This window comes from Phoxinus phoxinus (genome assembly GCF_949152265.1).
Source record: "Phoxinus phoxinus genome assembly, chromosome: 16".
NCBI classification, from domain to species: domain Eukaryota; kingdom Metazoa; phylum Chordata; class Actinopteri; order Cypriniformes; family Leuciscidae; genus Phoxinus; species Phoxinus phoxinus.
Window position 1 is genome coordinate 11,493,811 of NC_136891.1, and position 26,035 is coordinate 11,519,845.

At 37.5% G+C, this 26,035-nt stretch overlaps 2 protein-coding genes across 3 annotated transcripts; both read right to left on the reverse strand.

The window, feature by feature from the left end:
• Positions 1–149: 149 nt before the first annotated feature.
• Positions 150–16,036, reverse strand: firrm (fignl1 interacting regulator of recombination and mitosis). Its single transcript, XM_079638915.1, has 25 exons — positions 15,701–16,036; positions 15,495–15,610; positions 15,296–15,335; positions 15,000–15,088; positions 14,257–14,361; positions 14,006–14,146; positions 13,449–13,611; positions 13,237–13,321; positions 12,241–12,379; positions 11,621–11,710; positions 11,471–11,535; positions 11,191–11,339; positions 10,387–10,516; positions 9,528–9,714; positions 8,012–8,094; positions 7,649–7,700; positions 6,645–6,734; positions 6,265–6,450; positions 5,639–5,755; positions 1,985–2,080; positions 1,703–1,816; positions 1,491–1,595; positions 1,116–1,196; positions 900–1,031; positions 150–806 (listed from the first exon to the last, which is right to left on the reverse strand). Exons 2-25 carry the CDS (start codon positions 15,582–15,584, stop codon positions 600–602), a joined length of 2,736 nt encoding a protein of 911 aa, XP_079495041.1. The 5' UTR covers positions 15,585–15,610; positions 15,701–16,036; the 3' UTR covers positions 150–599.
• A 388-nt stretch (positions 16,037–16,424) lies between these two features.
• On the reverse strand, positions 16,425–26,025 carry LOC307012367 (zona pellucida sperm-binding protein 3-like). 2 transcript variants are annotated; one of them, XM_079638922.1, is made up of 9 exons: positions 19,498–19,591; positions 17,921–18,336; positions 17,711–17,829; positions 17,525–17,628; positions 17,277–17,454; positions 17,089–17,203; positions 16,917–17,005; positions 16,758–16,849; positions 16,425–16,671 (listed from the first exon to the last, which is right to left on the reverse strand). In XM_079638922.1, exons 2-9 carry the CDS (start codon positions 18,014–18,016, stop codon positions 16,592–16,594), a joined length of 873 nt encoding a protein of 290 aa, XP_079495048.1. In that variant the 5' UTR covers positions 18,017–18,336; positions 19,498–19,591; the 3' UTR covers positions 16,425–16,591. The 2 variants fall into 2 exon arrangements, with proteins under 2 accessions (XP_079495048.1, XP_079495049.1); XM_079638923.1 differs by lacking the exon at positions 19,498–19,591 and adding an exon at positions 25,911–26,025 and having other exon boundaries at positions 16,563–16,671; positions 17,921–18,006.
• Between the last annotated feature and the right edge of the window lie 10 nt (positions 26,026–26,035).

Below are 26,035 nucleotides of genomic sequence, written 5' to 3' on the forward strand. Positions count from 1 at the left end.
AACCCCACCCCTCAACAAGCTCGCATTAATTTTCAAGTGCAATGGCCACATCTCAACAACAACCAAAGTTACACTCTGATGCATGTTAAAACATGGAAGAAAAGATCTGGCACTACTTCTGTTTCATTTAACTAACCCTTGTAACCATGTAACTGCCTTTACACGAAATGGTATGTTGATTTTCATGCACAACCAAAAGAAATGGCTGCAGAGCATCACAACAACAGCAAGGACTAGTATTTCTTAATTAGGATAATTGGATGGTGCATTAATATGGTACATTTATGTCATGTTGAGTCAGAATCTAATAATTCTAATAATTCCGACATAGTGCTAAATGCACCATTAAATGGGACACTTCAGACTTAAAGATGCAATGTCAATATCCACAAGAATAACAAATATTAGAAGCTATAAAATCTACAAAATACATTTTAATAAAGTTTAATAAACAATGAAATGGTCTTTTGGAGTAACCCTTCTCCATATAAACTTCTATACAAATAGCTTAGGTGACATCAACAAATGTAGTGGTATGGAACAGACAAGCAAGTGTTGTGTTAAAAGCCGCCAGAGGTAGAGGTGGTGTTGTGGTTGAATCAGGGCTGCTGTTCTGTAGAGGTGTTGATTTGAGTTATCAGTGTCTGTAAGACCTGAAGTCTGTCCCTGACCCACACTGGAGGGGACGGGCTGTGGCCAGGACCCTCTATAGCCTGCAGGGCTTTCAAGGCACTTTCTGCTGTCTGGAGGTATCGCTCATACTCCTCTTCTGTGTTGGTCTCCTGTCTTGCCTTTTTCGGGCACGGCTGGCACAGAAGAATAATTATAGAATTAGTCATTCAAGTTTTTTTCCATCGGTATGTCAGGCAGAAAAGTAAGACATCCTTTCGCTCATTTACCTCCTCAGTAATTTGCATGTGATCAGATGAGCTGTTCTCACACTCCATTTGCTCACAGTGTTTCTCTATTATACTCCTCCACTCCTTGAGACGTTCTAGTCTCAATTCCTCAGACTCCTGCAGTGAGACGGTCTATAGAAAGTAATACAATAATCTATAAGGAACAGAACAAGAAAAAATTATACATTTAAAGTTTATGCATATCTCACTTGTTACCTTACTGAGGAAGTTTAACACTTTGGTTTTGACCTCCTCTGATGTCAGTGTTTGAGAAATCACTTCCTCGTGGTTGGTTATCTTAAAAGTTGAAAAAGAGTACAAATCACCTTAATACTAATATATATACACATAAAAAAATAAATGGATGAGATGTTAGGTTTTTCAACAAGTAAATAAATATTAATAATGAAAAGAGTTCTTGAGAGACTCGGTTATTGTGTTGCGTTTCAAAAATGTTTTATTATACATTCACTTCTGATTTATTCAAATACAAATTTAACAATTAAGGTTACTGTTCGTTTAATAAATTAAAAAAACCTACCTGGTTATATGGTTATGGTTAAAATGGTTATATAATGGGAAATTTCTGACCTCTGCAAAGAGGCCAAATGCCTCCAGGACATGATGGAGTATCAGCCAGGATGGGTGAGTCAGGAGACCATTAAACAGAGCACTGATTCTGGGCAAAACTTGGCACTGCAGTCACACACATACATATTTATACACACACAAAGAGAAATGACTAAATGAAAGAGACTCATTTGTGATCTTAAAAAAACATCTTACTCATATTCCACCTATACCTGAATATTTGGAGGAAAAAATACTTTTCCCATGGAAGCAAGGAACCCCAAACCAGCTAAAAGCAGGTCATCAGAGCATTTCTGGATAGTCAAACCATTCAAACATGAAACAGCCTGAAAAAAAACACTGAAATCATTAATTTGATTAAAAAAAAAATCTAATTAACAAAGATAAATGAAGCTTTAAAAGAAAGATAACTATGAAGGTTCTAAAGATACACAGTAAAAGTAGAGTTGAAAGAAATGGAAAATGACCCACTGAATGTAATGTTAAAAGATCACCTGAACGATGACATGTGGCTCTACACTTTTGATCAGAACAGCTGACAATGACAGGAGTAGCTTCACAGTGCACTGGAGAGGAGGATGAACCTGCACCTGATATTAGTGAAGAAAAACTATGAAGAGAAACTACAAACCCAGTAACAACCGAATTAAGAACAATTCTTAATTTTCTCATGCCACCCCTGTAAGTGCAACTGCTTAATATGAAGGGCCCTATTTTAACGATCTAAGCGCGTGGTCTAAAGCTCACGGCGCAAGTGCACTTAAGGCGTGTCCAAATCCACTTTTGATAGATTAACGACGGGAAAAATGGTCGGGGCAGCAGACGCATGGTCTAAAAGGGTTGTCCCTATTCTCTTAATGAGTATTGGGTGTGTTTTGAGCATAACGTGCAATAAACCAACCAGAGTCTCATCTCCCAATCCCTTTAAAAGCCAGTTGCGCTAGCGCCTCACGGGATGCTATTTACATGGTGGAATTTGCAAGCGGAAAGACTGAACGCGTCTCCAGAGAGGAAACGGATCTGCTCGTGCACAAGGTTAAAGCACGTGAGCAGCCCATCTACGGGACAAGCCGGATTCCACCATATCTTTATGTTCACAATATTAATCTTTTACATTGTAATCCTTTTATTTTTAATATTTGGCTAGTTTGTGTGCTGCTGGGTGTTCCTGTGTGTGTAATAAGCAGTGTACGCGTGTTGTGGATCCGGCTATAGGTGCACCTTACTAACGCACTCTTTAAGTAACAAAACTTACTCTTTAAGTAATTTAAACAACATGGCACAGGACGTGAAAATGATAACTGCGTTGGGCTGAAATTAGCAAAAAACACTTGCGTCGCGCCTGGTGCCGGGTGTAAGATAGGGCCTATAAACTTAAACTTAGTCTGTGTAAAACTATACACAAGCTTTCACAAATATGGGGTCGGTAAGATTTTTAAATGTTTATGAAAAGTCTCTTGTGCTCACCAAGGCTGCATTTATTTGATTAAAAATACAGTAAAAGCATTAATATTGCGAAAAACTATTACATTTTAAAATTACCTATTCTATTTTAATGTTTTAAAATATTTTATGATGTAATTTACTCCTATGATTATACTCGCAATTCTGACATTATTTCTCGCAATTGTGAGTTTATATCACAAAATTATTATTATTTTTTTTCCTTTCCTGAGAAAAGAAGTCAGAATTGTGAGTTTATATCTCGAAATCCTGACTTTATAACCCGTAACTGCGACTTTATATCTCGCAATTCGGCCTTTGTATCATGCAATTCTGAGGGAAAAAAGTCAGAATTGCAAGATGTGAACTCGCAATTGCAAGAAAAAAAAGCTTCCATATCAGTGTCACATGATCCTTCAGTAATCATTCTAATATGCGATTTGGAGCTCAAGAAACATTTCTTACAATTGCAATTTTGAAAACAGTTATTCTGCAGACCCATTCACTTGTGCTTGCTGAATAACAGGTGAGTCAGGAGACAGCATATATAGGGCTGGGCGATATGTAAAAAATATTTTATCGATAATCGCCTTAAAAAATATCGCGATATCCGATAATATCATCTACCCAAACCCCGCCCCGCCGGAGACAACGCTACCGACATACACCGTTAAAAAGTCATGTTGAGTTTGGCTGCACTTTATCTAATGATAGCCTGCGATTTAATTAGTTTAATTGAATGATTGAAACGTTAAAGATTTTACTTTGGTTAGTTTGAGCATAAAACATTAGCTTTGCTGTTATGTTAGTGTTGCTAATCATTTCCACACTGTTTTATCGCATGTGTTTGAAACGGATTTCGTTTCGCGAGGAGAAATATTAAATATAACTGAACTGAACAGAAGACAATTTGGTGATTGTAATGGTGAATGCATGTTGATGTTATAGCAAGTGGCTTGCCTATGTGTTTTTCATAACGTCCGATGTTTCTCTTTCTTTTTTGGCGGTACGCCTACCTATCGCCTGATTTAATGATGATCAGTTTAATTTCCTAATATGTAGCGCTGTTTTTAAACTTGTATTTAAACTATACTATATTTATTATTTGTCTAAAATTAGGAATTAAAAGCGATTTTTTCATTCTGCATGAGAAAAAAGGTTTTCCCCTCCTCCTTTTTGGTCTAATAGAGTTCCAATGTCACCACCGTTTACAAAATAAAAATGATAGCTTTAGCTATTTATTTAGAGACAGAAGTCATTAAAAGTTATGGATATTATTTTCTTGTGTTATTTATTTTTATTTAAAGCAAAGTATAACGCTTCCAATAGCCTGTAACGGAGCTGCCAACATAAACTCCGAATGCGTGCATGAGAGATTCACATCAACGAAATGTCTTCATCCGTTTGCAATATAACATAATTTTAATTTTAATTACAATGGTCATGTTTTGTAGGCTATATCTCTGCTTTTCTAAATTAACAGGATAGTTTATTTTTTTCATCTGCAGAACAAAATTGTATAAAAACAAATAGCATATGAATAAAATAAAAATAATTTAAAGATCAAGAAATCCAGAAAAAAATGTTTAACAAAATTACGAAAGTAAGGATAATGTATGACCGGGAACGCATAAGGTCTCGGCTACACAGACATGTTGTCGTTAGAGCAGTCAGCACCGGAAAACGGGCATATAATGTTAGTTAAAGTTACAAAAGTTCAGTGAGTTATTTTCTTTTTCCTTTGTTTTTTGATCATCATTAATGGTGGCAGCGAGTATTTTTCTTTCTCCACCGAAGACAAAATCGACTGTGATTACGGGGATATTTGAACTTGAAAAAAGGTGTGTAGGCTACTGACGTCTTTCTGTGGTTGAAACAACTATGCTTCTGATGTTTATTCATGTTTATTTGATTCTATAAATTAACTAACGATAATTGTGAGATATAATTCTGTGTGTATGTGTCCGTGCACTATGTGAGATGCGGCTCGTTGTTTGAGTGCGCAGCTCAGAACACATCGCGCGTGCAGAAGTGTTCTTTCGTCTTGCGCTTTCTATCAAGAATTCTATCAAGAAGAATCGATTTTCTATTCCTAATGCTAATCCTAACTATAAGAAATATTTCATTCATATTATTGCATGTGAATAAATATGTCTATAGGGCTATGTGAAATATAGGCTATGTCATTTTTTTATATCGACGATTATCGTCTAGAAACGAATGTTATAATCGACATCGCGATACTTGGGAGACATCGTCGATATACGATAAATTCGTCATATCGCCCAGCCCTATAGCACAATATTAATATATTAACAATATATAATGAGTGTAAACTTAATGAATGAAATGAGCAGAGTGCGATCGCAAATCAAATAGCCGCGTTGCAGTCTGTGTCTCTCAGAAATCAGGGCTGTGACAAGAGTGATATCAACTAAAATACTACATCATACACATATATATATATATATATACACACAGATATATACAGGTCTATTTATACAGATATTGCTCCGCTGCACACCCCTAACTGGGATACACTTGTTCAGGAAACTTTGCTGAATAGAAAGTTCATTCATTTTAAATAAATAAAAATCTTTACTGTCACTATTGATCCATTTAATGCATCCTTGCTGAATAAGTGTCAATTTCTATTGGGGAATAAAATACTTTTAAACAGTTGTGTATATGTGAAATCTGGTCACCTGGTTGCTACTCATGCGACTCCACAGCTGAGAGATGATCTTTACAGAAGACAGCACACATTCAGCCTGCAGGCTGCTACCTCCCATCACCAGCAGCACACAGCCCAGTATTCGGTTCTGGATCACAAAGAGAAACAAGTGTTAAAAGTGGGTAAAGGGCATATTTATATGTTTTTTAAGAGCAGGGTGTGAAATATAATTGACACACTGTGGATGTGTTAATCTACAACACAATAAACCCTTAAACATTGGAATAAAAATAAAAGTCCCTGAGTTTTCCATGGCCAAAGTTTATAAGTGCAGGCTTTAGTTTTATGTCCATATCAAAACTTTAATCTACAAAAGCCCTTATCAGAATTTGTTCAGGGTAAAACACATTCACAGCCTTGGAACTTAAATCTGGATCCAAGCCTCTCCACTTCCTCTGCTTTCAGATGATTAGCACAGATGGATAAAGATGGGCGTCTTGAGTAATGAACTATCTGTGTTTAGGTAGAGTTTATATGCCAGCATTTTTGATGGTTGTAAAATCAAGGCTTTATGTGATTCAAAATTATGGCAAACATCCTGTTAAGTATTAAAAGTTTATGTGGTTGGTGGCAGCACTGTCACTTCAGTTCCCTCACCAGTCTTGGTATATCTCCCAGCCTGTGGCCACTATTCTGCCATTCCTGCAGCACAACAGAAGCCCTGGCGAGCACCTCTTCCTCCACCTGCATGCGTGCCTCCACACAAAGACACCTCAGCAGAGTGTGACGCCACACACACACGTTCTCCTCCTGAGAGGGAGGGAAGCGCTCCACAAACTCCACCTGTTACAAAAACACTTCATCATACTTAGAAATGTACCATTTTGTTACCTTCAAAACAAAGACAGAGCAAAGTGTGGGTACATAAATAAACAATATTAGCAAGCCAAAAAACTAACAAACTCATCAATGTTCTGAGGAAGTGTTCTGCAGTCGTGTTCATATGCTATATCTGGACAAGAGAAAAAGAAACTAACCTGGTGTTTTGGAGTCATGAGAAAGAGCAGGCGTCTAAGCAGCAGGGCCAAGTGAAACAGCTGATAACCCTCACCAGGACATGACCTTATCTAGACAGTACAACAACAATACAGGTCACGGAAGCAACTAGTTCTCTACTTAAGGCAATATATGTAATGGAAATATGTTCAGCAAAATATTCAAACTTAAAAAACTCTTAAGAAAAAATTATTTTGTCTAAACACTCTCAAAAAGTTAAATTACAATGGGTCCAAATAGTATTTAGTCACCTTCAAAAACTGTCAATAGAAAGATGCAATAGATTATAAAATAAAGGATTAAGAAGATAGGACAAGTATAGTAAAGGCATTTATGTATATTTCCATTTCAAACAAATGCTGTTCTTTAACTTTCTATTAATCAAAGAATCATGAAAAAATGTATCAGTTGCCACAAAAACATTAAGCAGCACAGCTGTTAACAATATTGATATTAATAATAAATGTTTCTTGAGCAATGTTTAGCATATGTGACCCTGAAGACTGGACTAATGGTGACTGAAGTTTCTGAAGATAATTGCCAAATGAATACATTTTTTTTTTATATATATATTAAAACAGAAGACTGCCGTTTAATTGCAATAATATTTCACAATATTACTGTATTTTTAATCAAATAAATATAGTCTTGGTGAGCATAAGAGACTTCTTTAAAAATGTTACTGGCCTCAAACTGTGTGTGTGTGTGTGTGCGTGTGTGTGTGTGTGTGTAAACCATAGAATACAAGTTGTTCATTCAACACTTAATTAATGACATTTACAATAACACCAAGCACTCAAGACAAATGCCACTAGAGTGTTGTGATAGACAGGTGTGTTCTTCACCATGTACTTTTGACACTATTTGTCAGCTGAGTCTGGGTGTAAGAGAGAAAAAGGGTCCCCTGTGGTCCCTCATCCCAGACATGTTTTCAAAAAATCACAAGAGCACAGAAAACGTCACATTCCCAACAGACTCCACTCACCAGGTGAGCAATAAGGAGAACGTGGTGAAAACACAACTCGGCCGTGCCATACCTGAAGAGAAAAAGAGAGAACAACTCTGATATTGTACATAAATGTGTACTTCTTGCATTCTTCAGTGGATGTTTTCTTTCCTCCTTGCCTAACATTGACACAAGTCTTAGTAAAGGATGGTTATCAACATATCTGCGGGGGTAAATAGAAAGTTCTAAATGACTCCTGAACCAACTTTGGAATTTTCTAATATATTAAACACAGGAATGTCCCCTGATTGCTCATGCTAAAGGTTACTGTGACAGCTCTGGAAAGTGGTAGTCATAGAAGTCCGATGGTCTATGCTCCTGGGTGTGTGTATCTGTACTTACCGTGCCAGGAAACACCAGACATCTGTGGCCAAGACAGCCGTCTGTGTGTCTGCCTGTAATACACCAGCTAATAGTGACCGCTCCTTGAAGGAAACAGAAATGACTGCAATATTATGTGGCGTTTTCTTTTTCTGATTAAATGTATTAATACAGGGGTTTTCAAAGTTGGGCCGCCAGGGGGGCCACAGCAAGTTGGAAGAAAAAAAAAGGTAAAAACCGTACAAATATTTATATCATTATGAGTATTGTTATGAAATAGCATTATAATAATTTGTCGTATAGCCTGTCTGAACATTATACTTTTAATGCTAATATTTTAGAGATATTAGCATCTCGCGACGCCAACCGGCCGGTCAGTCTGACATATGCCGTTTTTATGCCAGTCAAATGCACTCGGGCGCCGCAACATCAGCATCACACGTGCACACGGAGCGCACATGTAGGGAACCTCGTGAATTACGGACGTTTCAGACCGCAAGCGTGAGTGGCGGGTGAGTACGCATATTTTTCCGGCATGCATGTTAATCAATGAGTGCATTCACACCACGAGCAGGAGAGTCGCGTGAGCAGCAGTTAAGCGCGGGTTTCGGCACTGAGTCTATTTTTGCTGCGGAGCTCACGGTCAATTAAAGTAAAAGCACACTTTTGATGGACAAAATAAATATGATTTCACACAAAAAGTGCCTAAAATGCACAGATTTTGCATGTTTTAACAAGAACTGGAGAAGGCCATGTCAGAAAAGAAAATGAAGACTAAAATATGTATAGAAAATTAACCCATTTAAAATTGACTTCATTATTCAGCTTGGGTAAAACTATATGGTGTTTTATAAAAAATTATAATATAGAAAATAAATATTTGTGTGTGCTGTAAAGTGGTTAGAAAAAATTAAATCGGAATTGGCTAAAATCTGTATCGGAATTGGCTAAAATCTGTATCGGCAGGTCAATCTCAATGAAAAATCGGAATCGGCCTAGAAAATTGTAATCGGTGCATCTCTATAATCTTTCTGACAGGCTGGTATCAAACACCATCACATAATTTGATGTTTACCTAGATGTATTATTAATTTATCTCTACATTTGCCGTAGTATTGTCGATGGGTTCAATAACACATCTTGCAAAAGGGGGGCCTTGGCCAGAACCTAGTGGTATTTGGGGGGCCTTGTCATGGACAAGTTTGGGAACCCCTGTATTAATAAGTACCAGCTATTTGTCAGTTGGCCAATAGAAAATGATTTTAGCATTCAATATCTAATAATACTTTGGGCATAAATGGGAGAATTTAAAAGCTAATATTAAAAGTAATGAGTCATCTTCTTTCTTTGTTTTCTCTGAGAGACCCGTGTTACCATAAAGTGATCATAAAAATAGCATGAGAAAATAATTATGTCAAGAAGACACGTCAAACTGCGACGTCTGAACTAAATTGTATACATGTCACGTCATCCAGACAGAAACGTCAAGCTTTGTTAGTACACAGAATTCAATAAATGTTCAAAAGAGATCACTGACCAGTGGAGGGAAGTGTTGCGCGGGCAGCACAGCCACATAAGCACACATATGCACACACACATGCTGGTGCAGACTGACTCTACCCTGAGCCTGCCCTCTCAGCATTACCCCCGGTAACCACACTGGAACTAGACGCTCCAACATACAATGCCTGAAACTCTGCAACACGGCCTCAAACACAGACCATCTGAGGAAAGAGAGTTTTTGCTGGTATTATGTACTTTAGCTAAAAACACTAGAAAACAAATGTTGTTTTAAGTATGGACCATTTCCAGGATTGAAATGCAGAAGTAAACAATACCTGGATAAATTACAAAAATATATATATAGAAGAACATTCACATTTTGAAGTTTGGAGTCAGTGAGATTTTTTCTCTCTTTTATTCAGCAAGCATTTGTTATATTGATGATGAAAAGTGACATTTACAGTGTTAGGTCACCCAAAAATAAGTGGGAAATAAGCACTCGCGAACTTTGTGTTCCGAAGATGAATGAAAGTCTAACGGGTTTGGAAGGTGATTAATTGACGACAGAATTTTCTTTTTTGGGTGAACTAACCCTTTAAGACTTCAACACTATTAAACAATTTAAAGTCACAAATGATAATATCACATTTCTCACACAAATATATACTTTAGACATTTCAAACTTAAGACTACTGATATAATTATAATGTTACATTTTATAATAAATGATATTTAATAATAATAATAAATGTAATTACAAATAAAACTGAAAACGTTCACCAAGCCAATTCTGGAAAGGCTGTACAGTTAATAATGCAATAAACTCAACCGCAGCTATGTTGACTAGTTTAATCGACACATTTATCTTGCTAAATTAAACAATTGTAAAGTACCTGGGAGTTTCCTCCGAAAATTGGCTGCCATCACTCCACAGCCGCAGCACCTCCTCTTGCTGGGAGGAGAGTTTACCCAGTATATTCACCAGTAGCAGACACTGTGGTAGACAAAGCTCTGTACTGCTCTCTATAATACACAAAAAACAGGTCTGGCTCAAAATCTTTACGTTTTGAAATGTTTACGAAAACATTCGGAAATGTGTTCTATGTATGAAGTCCTGCACATAATTTGTTCCCTCATTCTAATGTAGTTAAATATTGGCCATGATTTACCTAAATCAAGGGAATTAATTAAGTTTCGGTAGTTTACAGCATGGAACAAGTATAGAATGTTTTTCGCTTACCTATGAACCTGTAATTAGTCTGAAATTGTCACATGTGACATTACAAATAAAAAGGAATTTTACTGATAACTAACATCACAGACATAAAGTGCAACTCCACATGTTGCAGTGAAGGATGCATTGCCCTGTAATAATGAAAGGCCAAAAGCGATTGTTCAATATAAATGACCTGGAAGGCACAGGATGTGCACTCAGCAATGTGCCCATGGACCGTCGGTCTCTCTGGATTTCTTATATAACCATGTCCTTGACATGAAAGAAATTCATCACTTAATCTTTTCACCCTCCAAAAACTATGCCAACAGTGGCCAATCACTCATATAACAAACAGCACAACAAACTTAATGACCAGGCTGAGTGATATATGATCTTGCATTGGACAACATTTTTGGAGGAAATGTTAAAAGAATGTTCCAGGGTTCAAGAGGACACTGGAAGTTTGCAATAAGAAGCTCACGGTGGTCTGGGTCCAGGACAGACTGAGCAAAGGGTTGGAAGGACATCAGCTGTGTCAGCATGGCATCTAAGGGAACCAGGACAGCCACTCTCAGCTCCTCACTGAGGGTAGGAGGCACAGATGGGGCACATACAGACGGGGGGAACTTGCTAAGGAGGGGAAAACCACAAGTTCAATTAGACAAAATGGACAAAACAAGGAGGGGGTAAATATGAACTTTGATTTTAAAATTAAAATCCCCATGTTGGGTGTTGACCTTATGCAATATATATTTGATTACCTGTGGATTTGGAGATACAACTGGTGAAATCGACAGCAAGACTTGGCAAGAAATGCTTGAAACTCCTATCAAATGAAAAAAATAAAAATAATACTTTATAACTTACTAATCATGGTTATGATGAATACATTTAGTTTTTCCCTAAGTTACCTTTGTGTAGTGGACTAATGTGTTGGCAAAAAACCTACACATCTTTGTTGCTTTTTGGAAAAGCTTGTAGTCTGGACAGTGCACAACTTCCTATGAGAAACAAAAGGAGGAAGGCAGATATGAGTTTACTTTTTATATAAAAACACAAAAAAGTCCCTGACGCACATTTCTAATTTAGACGATCACGCGGCATCTGTCTTCTCATCTGCTTTTTGTGTAAGAGGCGAAAGCCTCAGGCAGCTCCTGAGGATATGACATAACGGATATGACAGATGTGTTTGACCGGTGTGCTTGCGTCTTTTGCAGCATCTCGAGCATGACACGGTGTTATAAACCTGTTAAAAGTTAAAATGAGTCTCTAGAAAAATGTATTTGGCAGCAGATCTGATGAGGCATGTGTATGTTCATATGGACATCTGAATGAGACACTTTAAAACTCTAAGATGACAATGTCAAACATGAGTTTGTTTTATCTACTTGTTACTTTGCACTTCTGTTTACAAAGATTTTTATATTATTTATTCAAGTTTTATTTATTTTTTTAATTTCAAGCATCTAATTATTCTTTAGAATTAAAAGTTCTTAGTTATTTGAACATATTTGAACTGAGTCTACTTCACCTGTAGGTCTGCCTGTTGGATCTGTTGAGCCAGCTCAAGACAGTTCTGGACAGACGTACACAGGTCTTCACACAATGAGAAGGCTATGTCAGTGTGGTGAAGCTGATCTTCTACAAGAGACTGGTACTTCACACTCTGTCTGAAACCAAATACAAACTGTGAGTATAAATTGTTTTATCATTTATTTCTTCATACAAATTTTTGATTTAATAAAGTATGATTACATTTAATAATATAGTATTTTTTTCCTACTATGGAAGTCAATGGCTACCGTCAAATGTTTGATTACCAACATTCTTCAAAATATCTTCTTTTGAGTTTGAAGAGAAGAAAGAAACTCATACAAGTTTGGAACAACTTGAGGGTGAGTAAATGATGACAATTTTTATTTTTGGGTGACCTGTCCCTTTAAACTACGCAGTTGCGGGGTCCACTTGTTTAAGCAGCAATGGAAGGAAAAACCGATCAGAGTGGGAACGTTTTACTGGAATATTTAAACAACCAATCAAATGCTGGGTATGCGATATGTAACGGCTATGAAGCGCTGTATGTATATGACAATAAACGATTAAAGCCTATATCCAGCATAATGCATTTCATTTCTTGTGCGTGTGTTCGGGAAGTTGCAGTGAGAGAAAGTGACAATTTAAGTTCGAAGGGGGTAAAGCCTATGTTTAGGCTATTAAGGAAATATAATTTTGCAAAAAGAGAACTTTTACTTTGAATAAATATAAATTTTAAAGCAGCCAATTTCAGTGTAATATGTTATCATCACGCTTTAACACTGAGAATTGGAGTTATGGTAATGTGACGATCGGATGCGGATATCTAAATCAGAAAAAATAGGTTCAGGTGGGTGGGCGGTGAATTATTTATTTTTAAAAGCGGATTCGGGTGATGTTAGAGCTGATTGTGTGTTTGGAGAAAAAAACGTCCGGTTCTGATTTATGGCTGAATGACCAGTGCATCTCTATTCATGATGCAAATTATACTCACTTAATGATAAATTTCCATGTGTTGGCATGTAGTGCAATGTCCAATCTGGATATGATCGAGCATATGTCCAGCAGACTGTGAATCACTGCAAGGCAAGGCAAGCCAAACAAAACATTCAAAATAACAATTGCAAATCACATCCATCTCCTCACTAGAGATGAAACATGCACAAAACAAACTGAATCTTTCCCTCACATAGAAAAAACACAAACCTGTGACAATATCCGATACTTCCTCCTCAGATGCAGTGTCCTCCATGTTAATTTTTTCCAATAGTTCCATCAGACCCTTCTGCAAAGAATAGGCCTCTTTAAAAAGGCCCTGAAGTAAATCACCCACCAATGACAGCTTTCCACTGTACATGACCTCACTGTCCTATAAACACATCAACATCATACTGAAATTAACAGCAAATACAATTCTCCACACTGTTATGTTTGCGCTAAGATGATGAGGTGTACAATGAGGCTCTGGGTGCACACACAGAGTTTACTTTAACATGAGGATTTATTAAACGCTTTTTCAGATACACAACATGAGTACTAACTCATCAGCAGCAAGTACACAACTAAACCTTCTAGGGCTAATTTTCATAAACTGTACTAACAAGTGCTATAGCATACATTGTCTCTGGTTAATAGCAAAAGTACTACACAACTATAGCATACCGGTAAACACACTAAAACAGCCAACAGCATTTTTGGTGTATTTACAGGTCATGACTGATGGTGCCAAAATATGTCCAGTGTACAATTTAAAAATAATGTACCTTGCAGTGCTGGAAGGTGTCTTTTAGGACTCTGAGGATGCAAGAAGGCAGAGAGCGAATGTTGTCAAAGGAGACAGACTCTTCAAAGGAACTGACATGACGCACACAGCCAGAGAGGGACTCCAGGGTCTGAACCATCATCTAGACAGCAAAAAAAACAACAACAACACATCAGCAGAAAGTTCTATGAAGAAATCTGTTCCGCTGTACATAAGCTTGAAATATAATCAAATAAAGGCATATATTCAAACCTTCAGTATATTTCTCAAAAATACATGCAGCTCTGTGTTCTGACTAGAAAGGCCTCCAATTTGCTTGCTGATTTCTTCCAAAAGACCTGCAAACACTTTTACCACCTGTGGATTGATCATGACAACACATAAAAACGTGCCTCGTGTTGAATATTTCACGCTATAGAAAAGGAATGGGCACAAGTACAGTGATGATTGATCATTAAAAATGTTTTTATTTTTTTTGGTTGATTGGTTATGGCACCATTGTGGGCAATACCTTGAAGGTCTAATTGGTTAGCATAAAGACAGCATGCCATCCATACCAGATGACTAAAGTGAGACTATGACTATGGAAAGTGGACAGTGAATCACTGCGATTAATCTCATATAGGATGCATTTGGAGCTTGGATGCATATAGTTAATTCATCTGCTACCAAAGTGCTCGAGTTTACCAGTGATTTCAGCAACTGAAACAACAATGTCACAACTTTTTTTAATACGATTGTTTTTTTTTAAATAATCGTATTTCTTTCATTGCATAAAAAAACAAACATTGATGCATTATTATAAATAATTTGCAGTAGGCCTATTATTTTACTCGTACTGTTTTCATTGACAGCATGGTTTAATTAAAATCGTTTCATTATCGTCATGATTCCCAGAGTACTCAAATGTTTTTTTTTAATGAGCTATCAAATACTTGAAAGGATTTATTATTATTTTTAAATAGACATTTTTAATGGGAATTTAAAGATCAAACCTTGGGTAAGACCGTGGAGAAACATCCCGTCTCTAATTCAGATAAAGAAAGATGAGGGAGGAACTTGCTTGTGATTATCTGCAGAATATCTGTGGAGATAAAAAACAAAAACAAAGTAGAATACAGTAGGCTACTCAGGAACTTGATAAAGATAGGCCAATTAAATGTCTCAAAACCTAACTTGAATAAAGGTTTACATATATAAAGTAAAATAAAACAAAACAGATGTTTGGAGGCACCAGAGATAACGTTATGCCAGTTCAGAAAGTGAGGTACTGAAAACAGTTTAGACTTACTTGTGTGCTCTTCCCAGCTGTCAGTGTCATGATGCATGGCGTGCATGTGTCAAGGTCAGTCTTAATCGTTTTAATACACATATGACAACTAAAGCAGTCCTAAATAATCAAATACATGTTTGTGACTCCTTCCTACGTTCATACATTGCCTTAAACTACTAAAAAATAATAATCTGAAGAGGAACTCAGGAAAGGATATAACTAGTTTAGGTAGGACAGTTTTGAGTTCTTGTTGACAGGTCTCCTGGCTCCACTGAGAGACCTCATCCAAAAGAGTCACTTGAGACATTGTGGTAACTTTTTTTCAAAACACACCTTTGAAAACAAAGTTTCGACGTTACACTTAACAACTACAACTAGCTTCTTACGCCGTTTTCAAACTAATAGACGTTACTTAGAACTTACCAACTCACTCAGATGGATACAATAGCGCTTAATAACAAATGCATGTGATAATTATAGACAATGATGAGATCCTGAACACATATTTAGCTAGGTCTTCTGTTTTGAATTATCCTCGTTTCCTTCTGCTGCAGTGCTGGGTGATTACATTTGCCAGCACTGGATGGGGTTTCCCTATCAAAACGAAACCTGTTTGGAGACTGTTTAAAGCTATGTGTGTCGTATATAACGATATGCAAATCAAAATCGACGATTAAGTTTTTGTTCGTTTAACTAATGTACTTTATTAATAGGACGGTGCTTACGGATTCCCCTATAAATTTGATATGGTACCGCTCCAAACTTCGCGCCGTTTTAAGTTGTTTTAATTCACCTCATTTACACCGCACTCTACGGTGATTGGCCAGAATGTGGTATACTTCATTTATGGCCCAATCACAAAAGTAATGTAATTTCATCGATGTACGAGGCGGTGACACAGTGGAACAACGGTGATGAATACACAATGTTAATAGGATTTGTCAGTGAAGGTATAGGATTTGTCAGTGAAGCGATTTTTCCAGTGTATCGTCCATGCGTGCTTCCAGTTAAGCCCACATTTAAAAGTGTCAGATAAAATCTATGGATTTTATTAAGCTGGGGTGGGGACACATTTAACGACTATAAAGCTGGGGACACAGCACACAGTAGATCCCACTTCCAGCAACGCTAACACACTTTCTTATATAAAGATGCACAAAATCTAAGCATTTTTAAATCCAACTTAAACTTTTTTTAGGTTAGCTTTTTCATGATGTTTGTACAAATTATTTTGTATTCCAGTGTGTTTTTGTAAAGTGACTGCATCGATTCTGAACCAAACAGTAGTAGTACTTAAATATTTATTTATTAAAATTAAAACACATTTTTCACTTGACTTTTGCTCTCCCAGACCTGAAGGGGACCCACTTGGGCTTTTCCCTCCCACTGGAAACCTGCAGTGACAAATAGAGGAAACCAGTCAACACAAGTCAGAATATGAAATCTGCAGTCCTTATGGGCTTGGTCACATGCAAGATACCTAAAACTTTGGATAACACACTATCCGTCCTCAATCCACAGCTTGTGTCACAGCAGCCACACACTGGATCACTTCCATCAGAAGAGACCCATCTAAGACACAAGAGTTGTCAAGAGGATGCACGTTATACAGAACATAGAATAATCCATCAGGACTCACCCGTTTGTTCTGAAAGAACAAGCCTTATGATCCTCATCAATCTGGGACGAAGCTGCACTTGCTCTTAAAAGACAGGTGATGTAAATATGCTGAAAAGAGCCATTTTTTTTTTAAATGCAAGGAACCAAAAACACTTAACTTGGACCGCAACAAATAATCCTGCAATACATACAGCACCACTGCTTTCCTGGAATCTGAAAGCCTCCAACTGAAATTGTAGTTTGTCATCTTGCACCCGGGGTAGAAAGTTGGAGCTGGAGTCTGTATACTTTGCATCAGTGAGGCAACTGAAACACCAAGAAGTTTCATGAAGATCTCAATTTCCCCACTTATATGAAAGTTCAGAATGGGACTTCTTACCCATGATTTTCAATAAAAGAATACATAGGAGCGGAGTTCACATCAGGGCCTGCAGTGGCCACACAGTTGTCCACAAATATACGAAGGGGAATATGGTTGTACTGCTTCACAGATGTCTGAATATTCAACATGTCACCCAGGAAGAAAACATTCGAAGGCCTTTCAAACATCCAGTCATCTTAAAAGAAAGACACAATTATTGTAAAGAAACTACTAATGAAAATATTATAGAGGAAGGCAATACAAACCAGTCATGAGATTCAGAGAGAAAACCAGAATGTCCTCTGCAACCTTGGTGGATATAAACGGGATCCACGTTGGCTCCAGGTCATTACTGCTCACATTCTGTCTCCTGTAGTGAAATACTCATTTATTCATGTCAAAAAGACTTGAATGGAAAAATGACATTAGTAGTGCAAGAAGAAAAACTTGACCTGGGGTAGTGGCATTCAATGCCAATTGTAACACCACTAGACCTTACGATCGGAGTGCTCTGTAATGCTGTTGGTCTATAATCAAGAGTAAAAATATACACAAGCTCATCCTCAGTCACCTGTGAAAGGGAGTTTAGAATCAGACAAATACAGCAGGGCTTTGGCCTCACAAGCATATAAGCAATTCAGTTAAGAAGCCACTAGACATACAACTATCTCGCCACCACAATCCTGAAGCGCTGAATGAAAGATGAGGACTCTGGCAGCTGCATCTATGTCCACAACACCACAGCCCCCTAGGGACATAAGAGAGGGCACAAGGAGTTGACCAGTACCAAAGAAGTCCTGCTTCACTTCCACGTGTATCCCATCTTCCCAACACTGGACTGCTAAACTATTAGAAGGTTTAGGCTGCTGGAACTCAAAATTAAAATCTGGCTGTGCTGGCTCTTCTGGGGCCACTGGGAACTTCCAGGTCAGCTCCTTGACTGGGCCCTGAAACTCTTCTTTAGACTGAATACTTGAAGGGGCTAGATTTGGAATCAGTGGGGCCACCTATGGCCTCTGATATTGAACTCCATAAGGGGCTTGGATTGGTTTCCACTGCTCCCTAAGATGAGAATCATCTTTTTGTAGGGATGGCTGACGCGAAACAGTCGTTCCGAAGCTTTGCGAGATCCCGAAGCGCAGATGTTTCGAAACACTGATCCGAAGCGTGATTCAAAACACCCATGTCACGTGACTATGGCCAAACGAAGCCTCGAAGTGTTTCACAAGTGTTTCATCAGGTGTGATCCGCCGAATCAGCGTTTGATTGACACGGTCGGAAACAGACCACACGATCGCACATCTGTATAAAAGTGAAGTCAACGCATATTGACCTCGTGGGTTTTTGTGAGAGGAGTTTGATTTTGAGATAGCGGATTTTTGGTGATATAGTGACATTTATAGTGCGATTTGTTTAGTTATATTTAGGCTTACATTTAAATTTACACAACACATTGACCTAGAGACACAGAGTATACATATAGTGACACATTAATAGATACATAGATATAAATATATATAGACAGCTAGATTAATAGATAGATACATAGATAGATTAAAGATATATAGAAATGTCAACATCAGACCCATCAACATCAACACCAGTAGAAACACAGGACAGTTTATGGGAACTTTTTGATACTCGTCGTATCCATCAAACCCAGATATTACACAATGCTACAGCTGATGCCACAGTGGAAGTGAAAAAATACATCAACGATGCGTATTTGCCCAGAACTCATGATCCACTAACTTACTGGAAAGAGAGAGCAGTAATCTTTCCTCATTTGTATGTCATGGCTAAAAAATATCTTTGCATTCCAGCAACAAGTGTCCCTTGTGAGAGGATTTTTTCAAAGGCTGGAGAAATTATCAGTAAAAAAAGAAGTAGGCTAAGTCCTTCCACAGCAGAGACATTAATATTTTTGAATAAAAATATCTAAAAAAGTTAGACATTGTGGCTTGATTTATTTTATTAATATTCATTTTGCAGGATCAAAATAACATTATGCACAGTGAGGAGCCTATAGGTTACTAGATTCACATATTAGAAAAGTACAATAATAATTAAAAAAAAACAATTTTAATGGCTCGTCAAGGTTGTTTCAGATCAACACCTGCAAGTGACCACTAGGTGTCACCGTGGAGACGGGTGTCGAATTGATTCGAAGCCTCGAAACAATATGGACCATTTGGTTCAGCTGTTTCATTGCTTCACGAAGCCTCGATCTGCCCATCACTATCTTTTTGAAGCTTTTGCATCAGCACCCGGGGCCAAAACGCCCTAGCCTTTAGGCTGGTACTATACACATGATCAAATGCAACCAGCACTAATAGATGGCCCATTTTACCTGATGGCCCATTTTACCTGATATCACCCTATATCATGTATATTACGATGTTATGATGAAATATGCTTTTCTCCAATGACGTTGTTCAAAGCGTTTGTAAGGATGCCGATTTTTAGAAAGCAGCTGTCTGACTGAGGTGGTGAAGGGGAACATGGTGTGTAAAATTAGCAACACTTATTAGCTGTTTGATAATGTAGTCAAGCAAAATGCTAATAATATTAATTACCGCTATATGTCTGACGCAGTAAAAAGCGATACCATTGTGCAGCGTTTACTACATAACTTGAGTAAAGTTGATCAAGTGGATCTCTGATCTGGTGTGAGTGAGCGGAGGCCGTGCTAATTTGCATATTCATAGATCAGCGTATAGAGAGCCTAAGTCCCTCCCCTTCCGGTCGACCACCATGGGACCTTATTTCGGAAAAATATTGTATGGTAGTCAATGGCGAGAGACAACAAATATTTTGATCTCGTTTGAATTGTGCCCTGAATTACACATATGATGTTTGTCAATTTAAAAGATACATTTTAAAGTCAAGAAAGTCGCAGTTTGATGTAAAACGGTTGAGGTATAAGACTATGAAAATACGTAATTACAAAGACTACAAACCCAGAAGGCGCACATGCGACGTCATACCTTTTCTCTCAATGAATGAAGCTAACTTTACTGAAGCTAACGTCTGTCATTTTTTCTATAGTCTTACATTATAATCGTAACGTTACGCCGTCATGCCTGACTCGTGTTTTGAGCCAGAATACACACATACGAGCAACGGATCTTGTGACGTAGGCTACATAGTGCGAGACGAGAGATGTAGTTCATCGAGCGATTTTCACATACAACTAAACGTTACTCTTCTGTTTTATGACAAACTGCGACTTTCTTGACTTTCATATTTACCTTTTAAATTGACAAACATCATATGTGTAGTTCAGGGGACAGTTCAGACGGAATAAAAAGATAAGTTATCTCTCCCCATTGACTTCCATACATATTTTTTCCGAAATAAGGTCCCATGAGCCGGAAGCGGAGGGGCGGGACTTAGGCTCTCTATACTAAATTAAGCAGGGGAGTAGAGTTACATTCAAGCTATAAGGCATAGAGGACATTTTTTCACAGGAAAAAAACATTTAAATCTAATTTTGGTGATTAAAGATGAGTTTTAAGGGATAAAATTATTGACCACAGGGGGACTTTAATTGAGTTTTGCTTGTGTTGTGATGAGTGAACTTAAATGCAAGTGAGGCACTGATTCTGTGATTAAGATGGTCCACTGAACAATTAATCTTGTTTGGGGCTGGGCGGGGACAGTATTCATGGCACTATAAACAAGGGCTAAAATGTGTTACTACAGTGTGGCTGTAATAATGGAACTAAGGCAATGTATACTTGGGTTTTTAAACTATTATAAGGATGATACATCTATAAAAAACGAACATTCACATAAAAAAAACTATGCATAATATCTGTCTTGATGGCATCGATCAGAAATAATATTGTTAGTTTGGTATATGAACATATTTTTTGAAAAAGTGATGTTTTTCTTGGCGGCCCAATTTACCTTAACCCACTCAGGTAAAATGGGCTACATGGTTTCAGCTAAAATGGGCCATCATCTGTGTCAATGACACACATGTGTTTGAGTGTGAGTGAGTGAGTGAGTGAGTGAGTGAGTGAGTGAGTGTGTGTGTGTGTGTGTGTGTGTGTGTGTGTGTGTGTGTGTGTGTGTGTGTGTGTGTGTGTGTGTGTGTTTGTGCGTGTCTCACCATGACCCCACACACCCCCTGAACAGTAATAATGGTAGTAGATATTTTATTCACATTATGCACACAAACTCACACACGCTCACACACTCACACATGCACATTGCACACACTCACACATGCACACAATCACACACACACTCACACATGCACACACACTCACACACTCACACATGCACATTGCACACACTCACACATGCACACAATCACACACACACTCACACATGCACACACACTCACACATGCACATTGCACACACTCACACACAATCACACACACACTCACACATGCACACACGCTCACACACTCACACATGCACATTGCACACACTCACACATGCACACACGCACACACAATCACACTCACACATGCACGCACGCACACACACTCACACATGCACATTGCACACACTCACACATGCACACACGCACACACAATCACACTCACACATGCACGCACACACACTCACACATGCACGCACACACACTCACACATGCACACACTCACACATGCACATTGCACACACTCACACATGCACACACGCACACACTCACACATGCACATTGCACATTGCACACACTCACACATGCACACACACGCACACACGCACACACTCACACATGCACGCACACACACTCATACATGCACATTGCACACACTCACACATGCACACACGCACACACAATCACACACACACTCACACAATCACACACACACACTCACACATGCACGCACACACACTCACACATGCACACACACACTCACACATGCACGCACACATGCACGCACACACACTCACACATGCACACACTTTTTTAATAGCACATTTTAATATGTGGGTTTGCACCCAAAATGTTTTTTTTTTTTTAATGGCACATATGAATATTTTTGTTTAATGCACTTTAAATGTTATGTGGCTGTATAAGCAATTGTGTTTTAAAATTAAAATTGATGATAAATTCCTATTTCCCTTTGCAGTTTGACTGGCCCATTTTACCTGAACAGCTGGCCCATTTTACCTGAAACTGCTCATGCAAAAAAAGTTGGCACAGCTGATGTTTCAAGAACTGTAGGGCCTAAATAATTATATTTTATTAAATAATTTCAACACAAAATGATAAAAAACAGTCATTATTAATCATAAAAACACATGGAAAGGGCATATATGGTGTTGTATTATTGTCCCAAACGATTTACCGAAAAGTGGCCCAATTTAGCTGATATCACCCTACATAATTCACCTGATATATTGCTAAATACACGGTTTTTCATATCAACAGAAAAATATACTGGGATAACCTGGCTTCTCTTGAAAATCCCATGCTTCGCAGCATAGTTAATGATATGCTAAAGACCACGAGATTGAGAGTTAACGAGATTGGTTACAAAGTACTTTGTGACATAAGAAACGCTGGCGATTTCAAAGACAGACTGTCTTTGGTTCACTGCAGTTTTATAGAAAATACTATATACACAATAATGTTGTTGACTTAAATTTGCACATGGTTTGTCTTAAAGCATACATACATAGAAAACTAGATTTTTACCACAGGGGGTATTTAAGAAAATGAGAAGAAACAATGAGAATCCATTCTTGCTTGTAACTATTTTGAAATTTACAGTATTTGACCTTTTTGAGTTTTCTTGGTGATATTATTAATATTTATAATATTGTTAATTTCAGAGCTCTTATCTCCACCACAAGTTACTCTTCAACTTCTTCATAATTATATATTTATTATTTGTAATTAAGATTGATTTATACAGTACATTCAGATGGATTCTAAAGTGGTTCCTGTAAATGAAGGCAGGAACAGTGAGCTGACACATTCCTACACACATCAAAGAAATTACCAGAATACACTGGAGAATGTTGGCTGCCAATATTGTGTTCAACTATGCCACACCTCTCTACTTCAAAGTGACACTTTCTATTTGTCTTTTAACATCATTGACGGTAAGTGCGAACACATGCGCCAGCCACATGCGAGGGGAAACAAAAGTCTATTAAGACAAGGCTATGATGGAGATAACATCTAAAGGAACTTCCAAATACAGCACCATTATGTTCAAGCCAGACTCCAAACGTGTCACAGGAAGACGGAAATGTACACACAAAAAATGAACAAGGAAGGTTGTGCACTTTACATAATATATTTATATTTAGTTTACTTATAATAATTGTGTTTGTTGACTTTAAATGTTTTTTTCTATTAAGGTCCACGTAATTATGTCTCAACTTAACAGTAGGCTATACAATCCTAACGCGTTGTCTAAACACAAACCATTTATGTTAAAGGGTTAGTTCACCCAAAAATGAAAATAATGTCATTAATGACTCACCCTCATGTCGTTCTAAGCCCGTAAGACCTCCGTTCATCTTCGGAACACAGTTTAAGATATTTTAGATTTAGTCCGAGAGCATTCTGTCCCTCCATTGAAACTGTATATACAGTATACTGTCCATGTCCATAAAGGTAATAAAAAGATCATCAAAGTAGTCCATGTGACATCAGTGGGTTAGTTAGAAGTTTTTGAAGCATCGAAAATACTTTTTGGTCCAAAAATAACACAAAATAAGACTTTATTCAGCATTGTATTCTCTCCCGGGTCTGTTGTCAATCCTTCACAGTTACGCTGATGGCGTAAGACGCTGATGACGTGTATTTCTGGTGCGCCCGAGCTTCATTTATAGACTGAGGGAAACGCACGCTGTAAAAGTGTCTCATCCGCGACATGCACATTTACGCACCATTAAAAAAATGATATCCACGCAAACAATGTAGAATAGCTTGAATATAGCGTGCGTCTCCCTCAGACTGTAAACGAAGCTCGGGCGCACCAGATAACACGTCATCAGCGTCTTCCGTCAGCAGCATCACTGCGGAGTCGTGAACGCAGATTCACAACAGACCCGGGAGAGAATACAATGCTGAATAAAGTCTTATTTTGTGTTATTTTTGGACCAAAAAGTATTTTCGATGCTTCAAAAACTTCTAACTAACCCACTGATGTCACATGGACTACTTTGATGATCTTTTTATTACCTTTATGGACATGGACAGTATACTGTATATACAGTTTCAATGGAGGGACAGAATGCTCTCGGACTAAATCTAAAATATCTTAAACTGTGTTCCGAAGATGAACGGAGGTCTTACGGGCTTAGAATGACATGAGGGTGAGTCATTAATGACATTATTTTCATTTTTGGGTGAACTAACCCTTTAAGTAAAAAATTCTTACATCCAGAGGAAGGCAGTATAGTGCGACGCCAACTGCCATTTTCCCCTAACTTAATTTGATTGTGTTTGTGTTGGATTACATGAATGATTTGTGTTGCATTAACTGAAACTGCTTGTTAGTTCCCAGCATGCTTTGCACATGGTTGAATTAAGAGAATAAATGTTAAAATGAAGTGTTATTTTATGGGGGACTTGTGTAATTGTGTTTAATGTTTTATTACATTGGAATTATTAGAACCATTTAAATTATTTAAATTACAGTCGGTAACCATTGTGGAGAAGAGTGGAGAATTGTGTTTGGCTGTGGAATGATTCAATTGTTTTCAACTGCTTTGGTTGATAGAGCATGTAAATCTTACTGTTTAAGATGCTTATAATGTGCTTCTGCTAGCAGCAAACAGCTAGCTATAGTCTATCAATTTAATTATGTGTCACTAAAATAAATGAAATCTTAATGGGTGACTGAATATTAAATAATATGAATATTAGTCATGTCAGGGAGCCTTAAAATATTCACTTTGATACTACTTAAATTGGGTCGCTTAAAATGACTTAATTCCATGATATTGAAGTTATATGAACAAATTATGTTTGTTTAACGTAACCCAACTATGTGGAACTTGTTGACATAAAAAACTTAATTATAGCCAACATATCTTCTTTTTTTAGTAAAGAATAAAGAAGGAAAATAAAACACAATAAATCACAGCACTTAACCTGGTCCTGGTTTACCTGTTTTTTTTGTTTTTTTTTACAAATACAAAACAATACTTACCTTGAATTAAAATTAATTACTACTACAGCACAGGCACTGACACTGTACTAAAAAGAATTTCAAAATTATATAAACAAATCACTTCACACTGGCACCTATTAAGATAACTTTACAAGAACCAATAGTACACTATTGACTGTAAAAAAAATCCAATCTGGTAATTTGAGTAGTTTTTTCATACCCCCATAAGTGTACTTAAATACACAATAATGGTGCCTTGTCTGTAAATGACTAAAGCTGTCTATGCTTTCTCATTTAATCTCTTAATGGTAATAGACAATGAGGGTCATATTTGTTTATTCAGGGTCTCAGGATATAGGAAACTGGTAAAGGTTTTGACTTCAGAAACAGGATGGAAAAATCCAACACACATGGCATTGTATGAGATCTATTCAAAGGGTTCTACTGAAAATCACATTGCAAATAATGGTTCTTTGTACAATTTAATTGTAACAGTGAGAACATAGTGTTTGGTTTGGTTTCTCAATGAAGTCTGATAATAATTTAACTATACATACCATTCATGAATCATACAGATGCTCTTTTATCTGTTCCTGATCTCTAAACCGACAGATTCCGTGACAGAGACAGGAGACAGGATATGTTTATCGCTGTGCAAAGCATGCAGAGTTCCTGTGCAGGT

Excerpts from the sequence above, each read along its gene's own strand:
- firrm (XM_079638915.1), bottom strand. The coding sequence starts at position 15,584 with ATGTCTCAAGTGACTCTTTTGGATGAGGTCTCTCAGTGGAGCCAGGAG. Across the intron at positions 11,340-11,470 it reads TTGTATCTCCAAATCCACAG|CAAGTTCCCCCCGTCTGTAT; the intron begins GTAATCAAATAT and ends TCCCCTCCTTAG. Across the intron at positions 1,032-1,115 it reads TGTTAAACTTCCTCAGTAAG|ACCGTCTCACTGCAGGAGTC; the intron begins GTAACAAGTGAG and ends TACTTTCTATAG.
- LOC307012367 (XM_079638922.1), bottom strand. The coding sequence starts at position 18,016 with ATGTCCCTAGGGGGCTGTGGTGTTGTGGACATAGATGCAGCTGCCAGA. Across the intron at positions 17,455-17,524 it reads CTCTCTGAATCTCATGACTG|ATGACTGGATGTTTGAAAGG; the intron begins GTTTGTATTGCC and ends CTTTCTTTTAAG. Across the intron at positions 17,006-17,088 it reads TCCAGGAAAGCAGTGGTGCT|CATATTTACATCACCTGTCT; the intron begins GTATGTATTGCA and ends GGCTCTTTTCAG.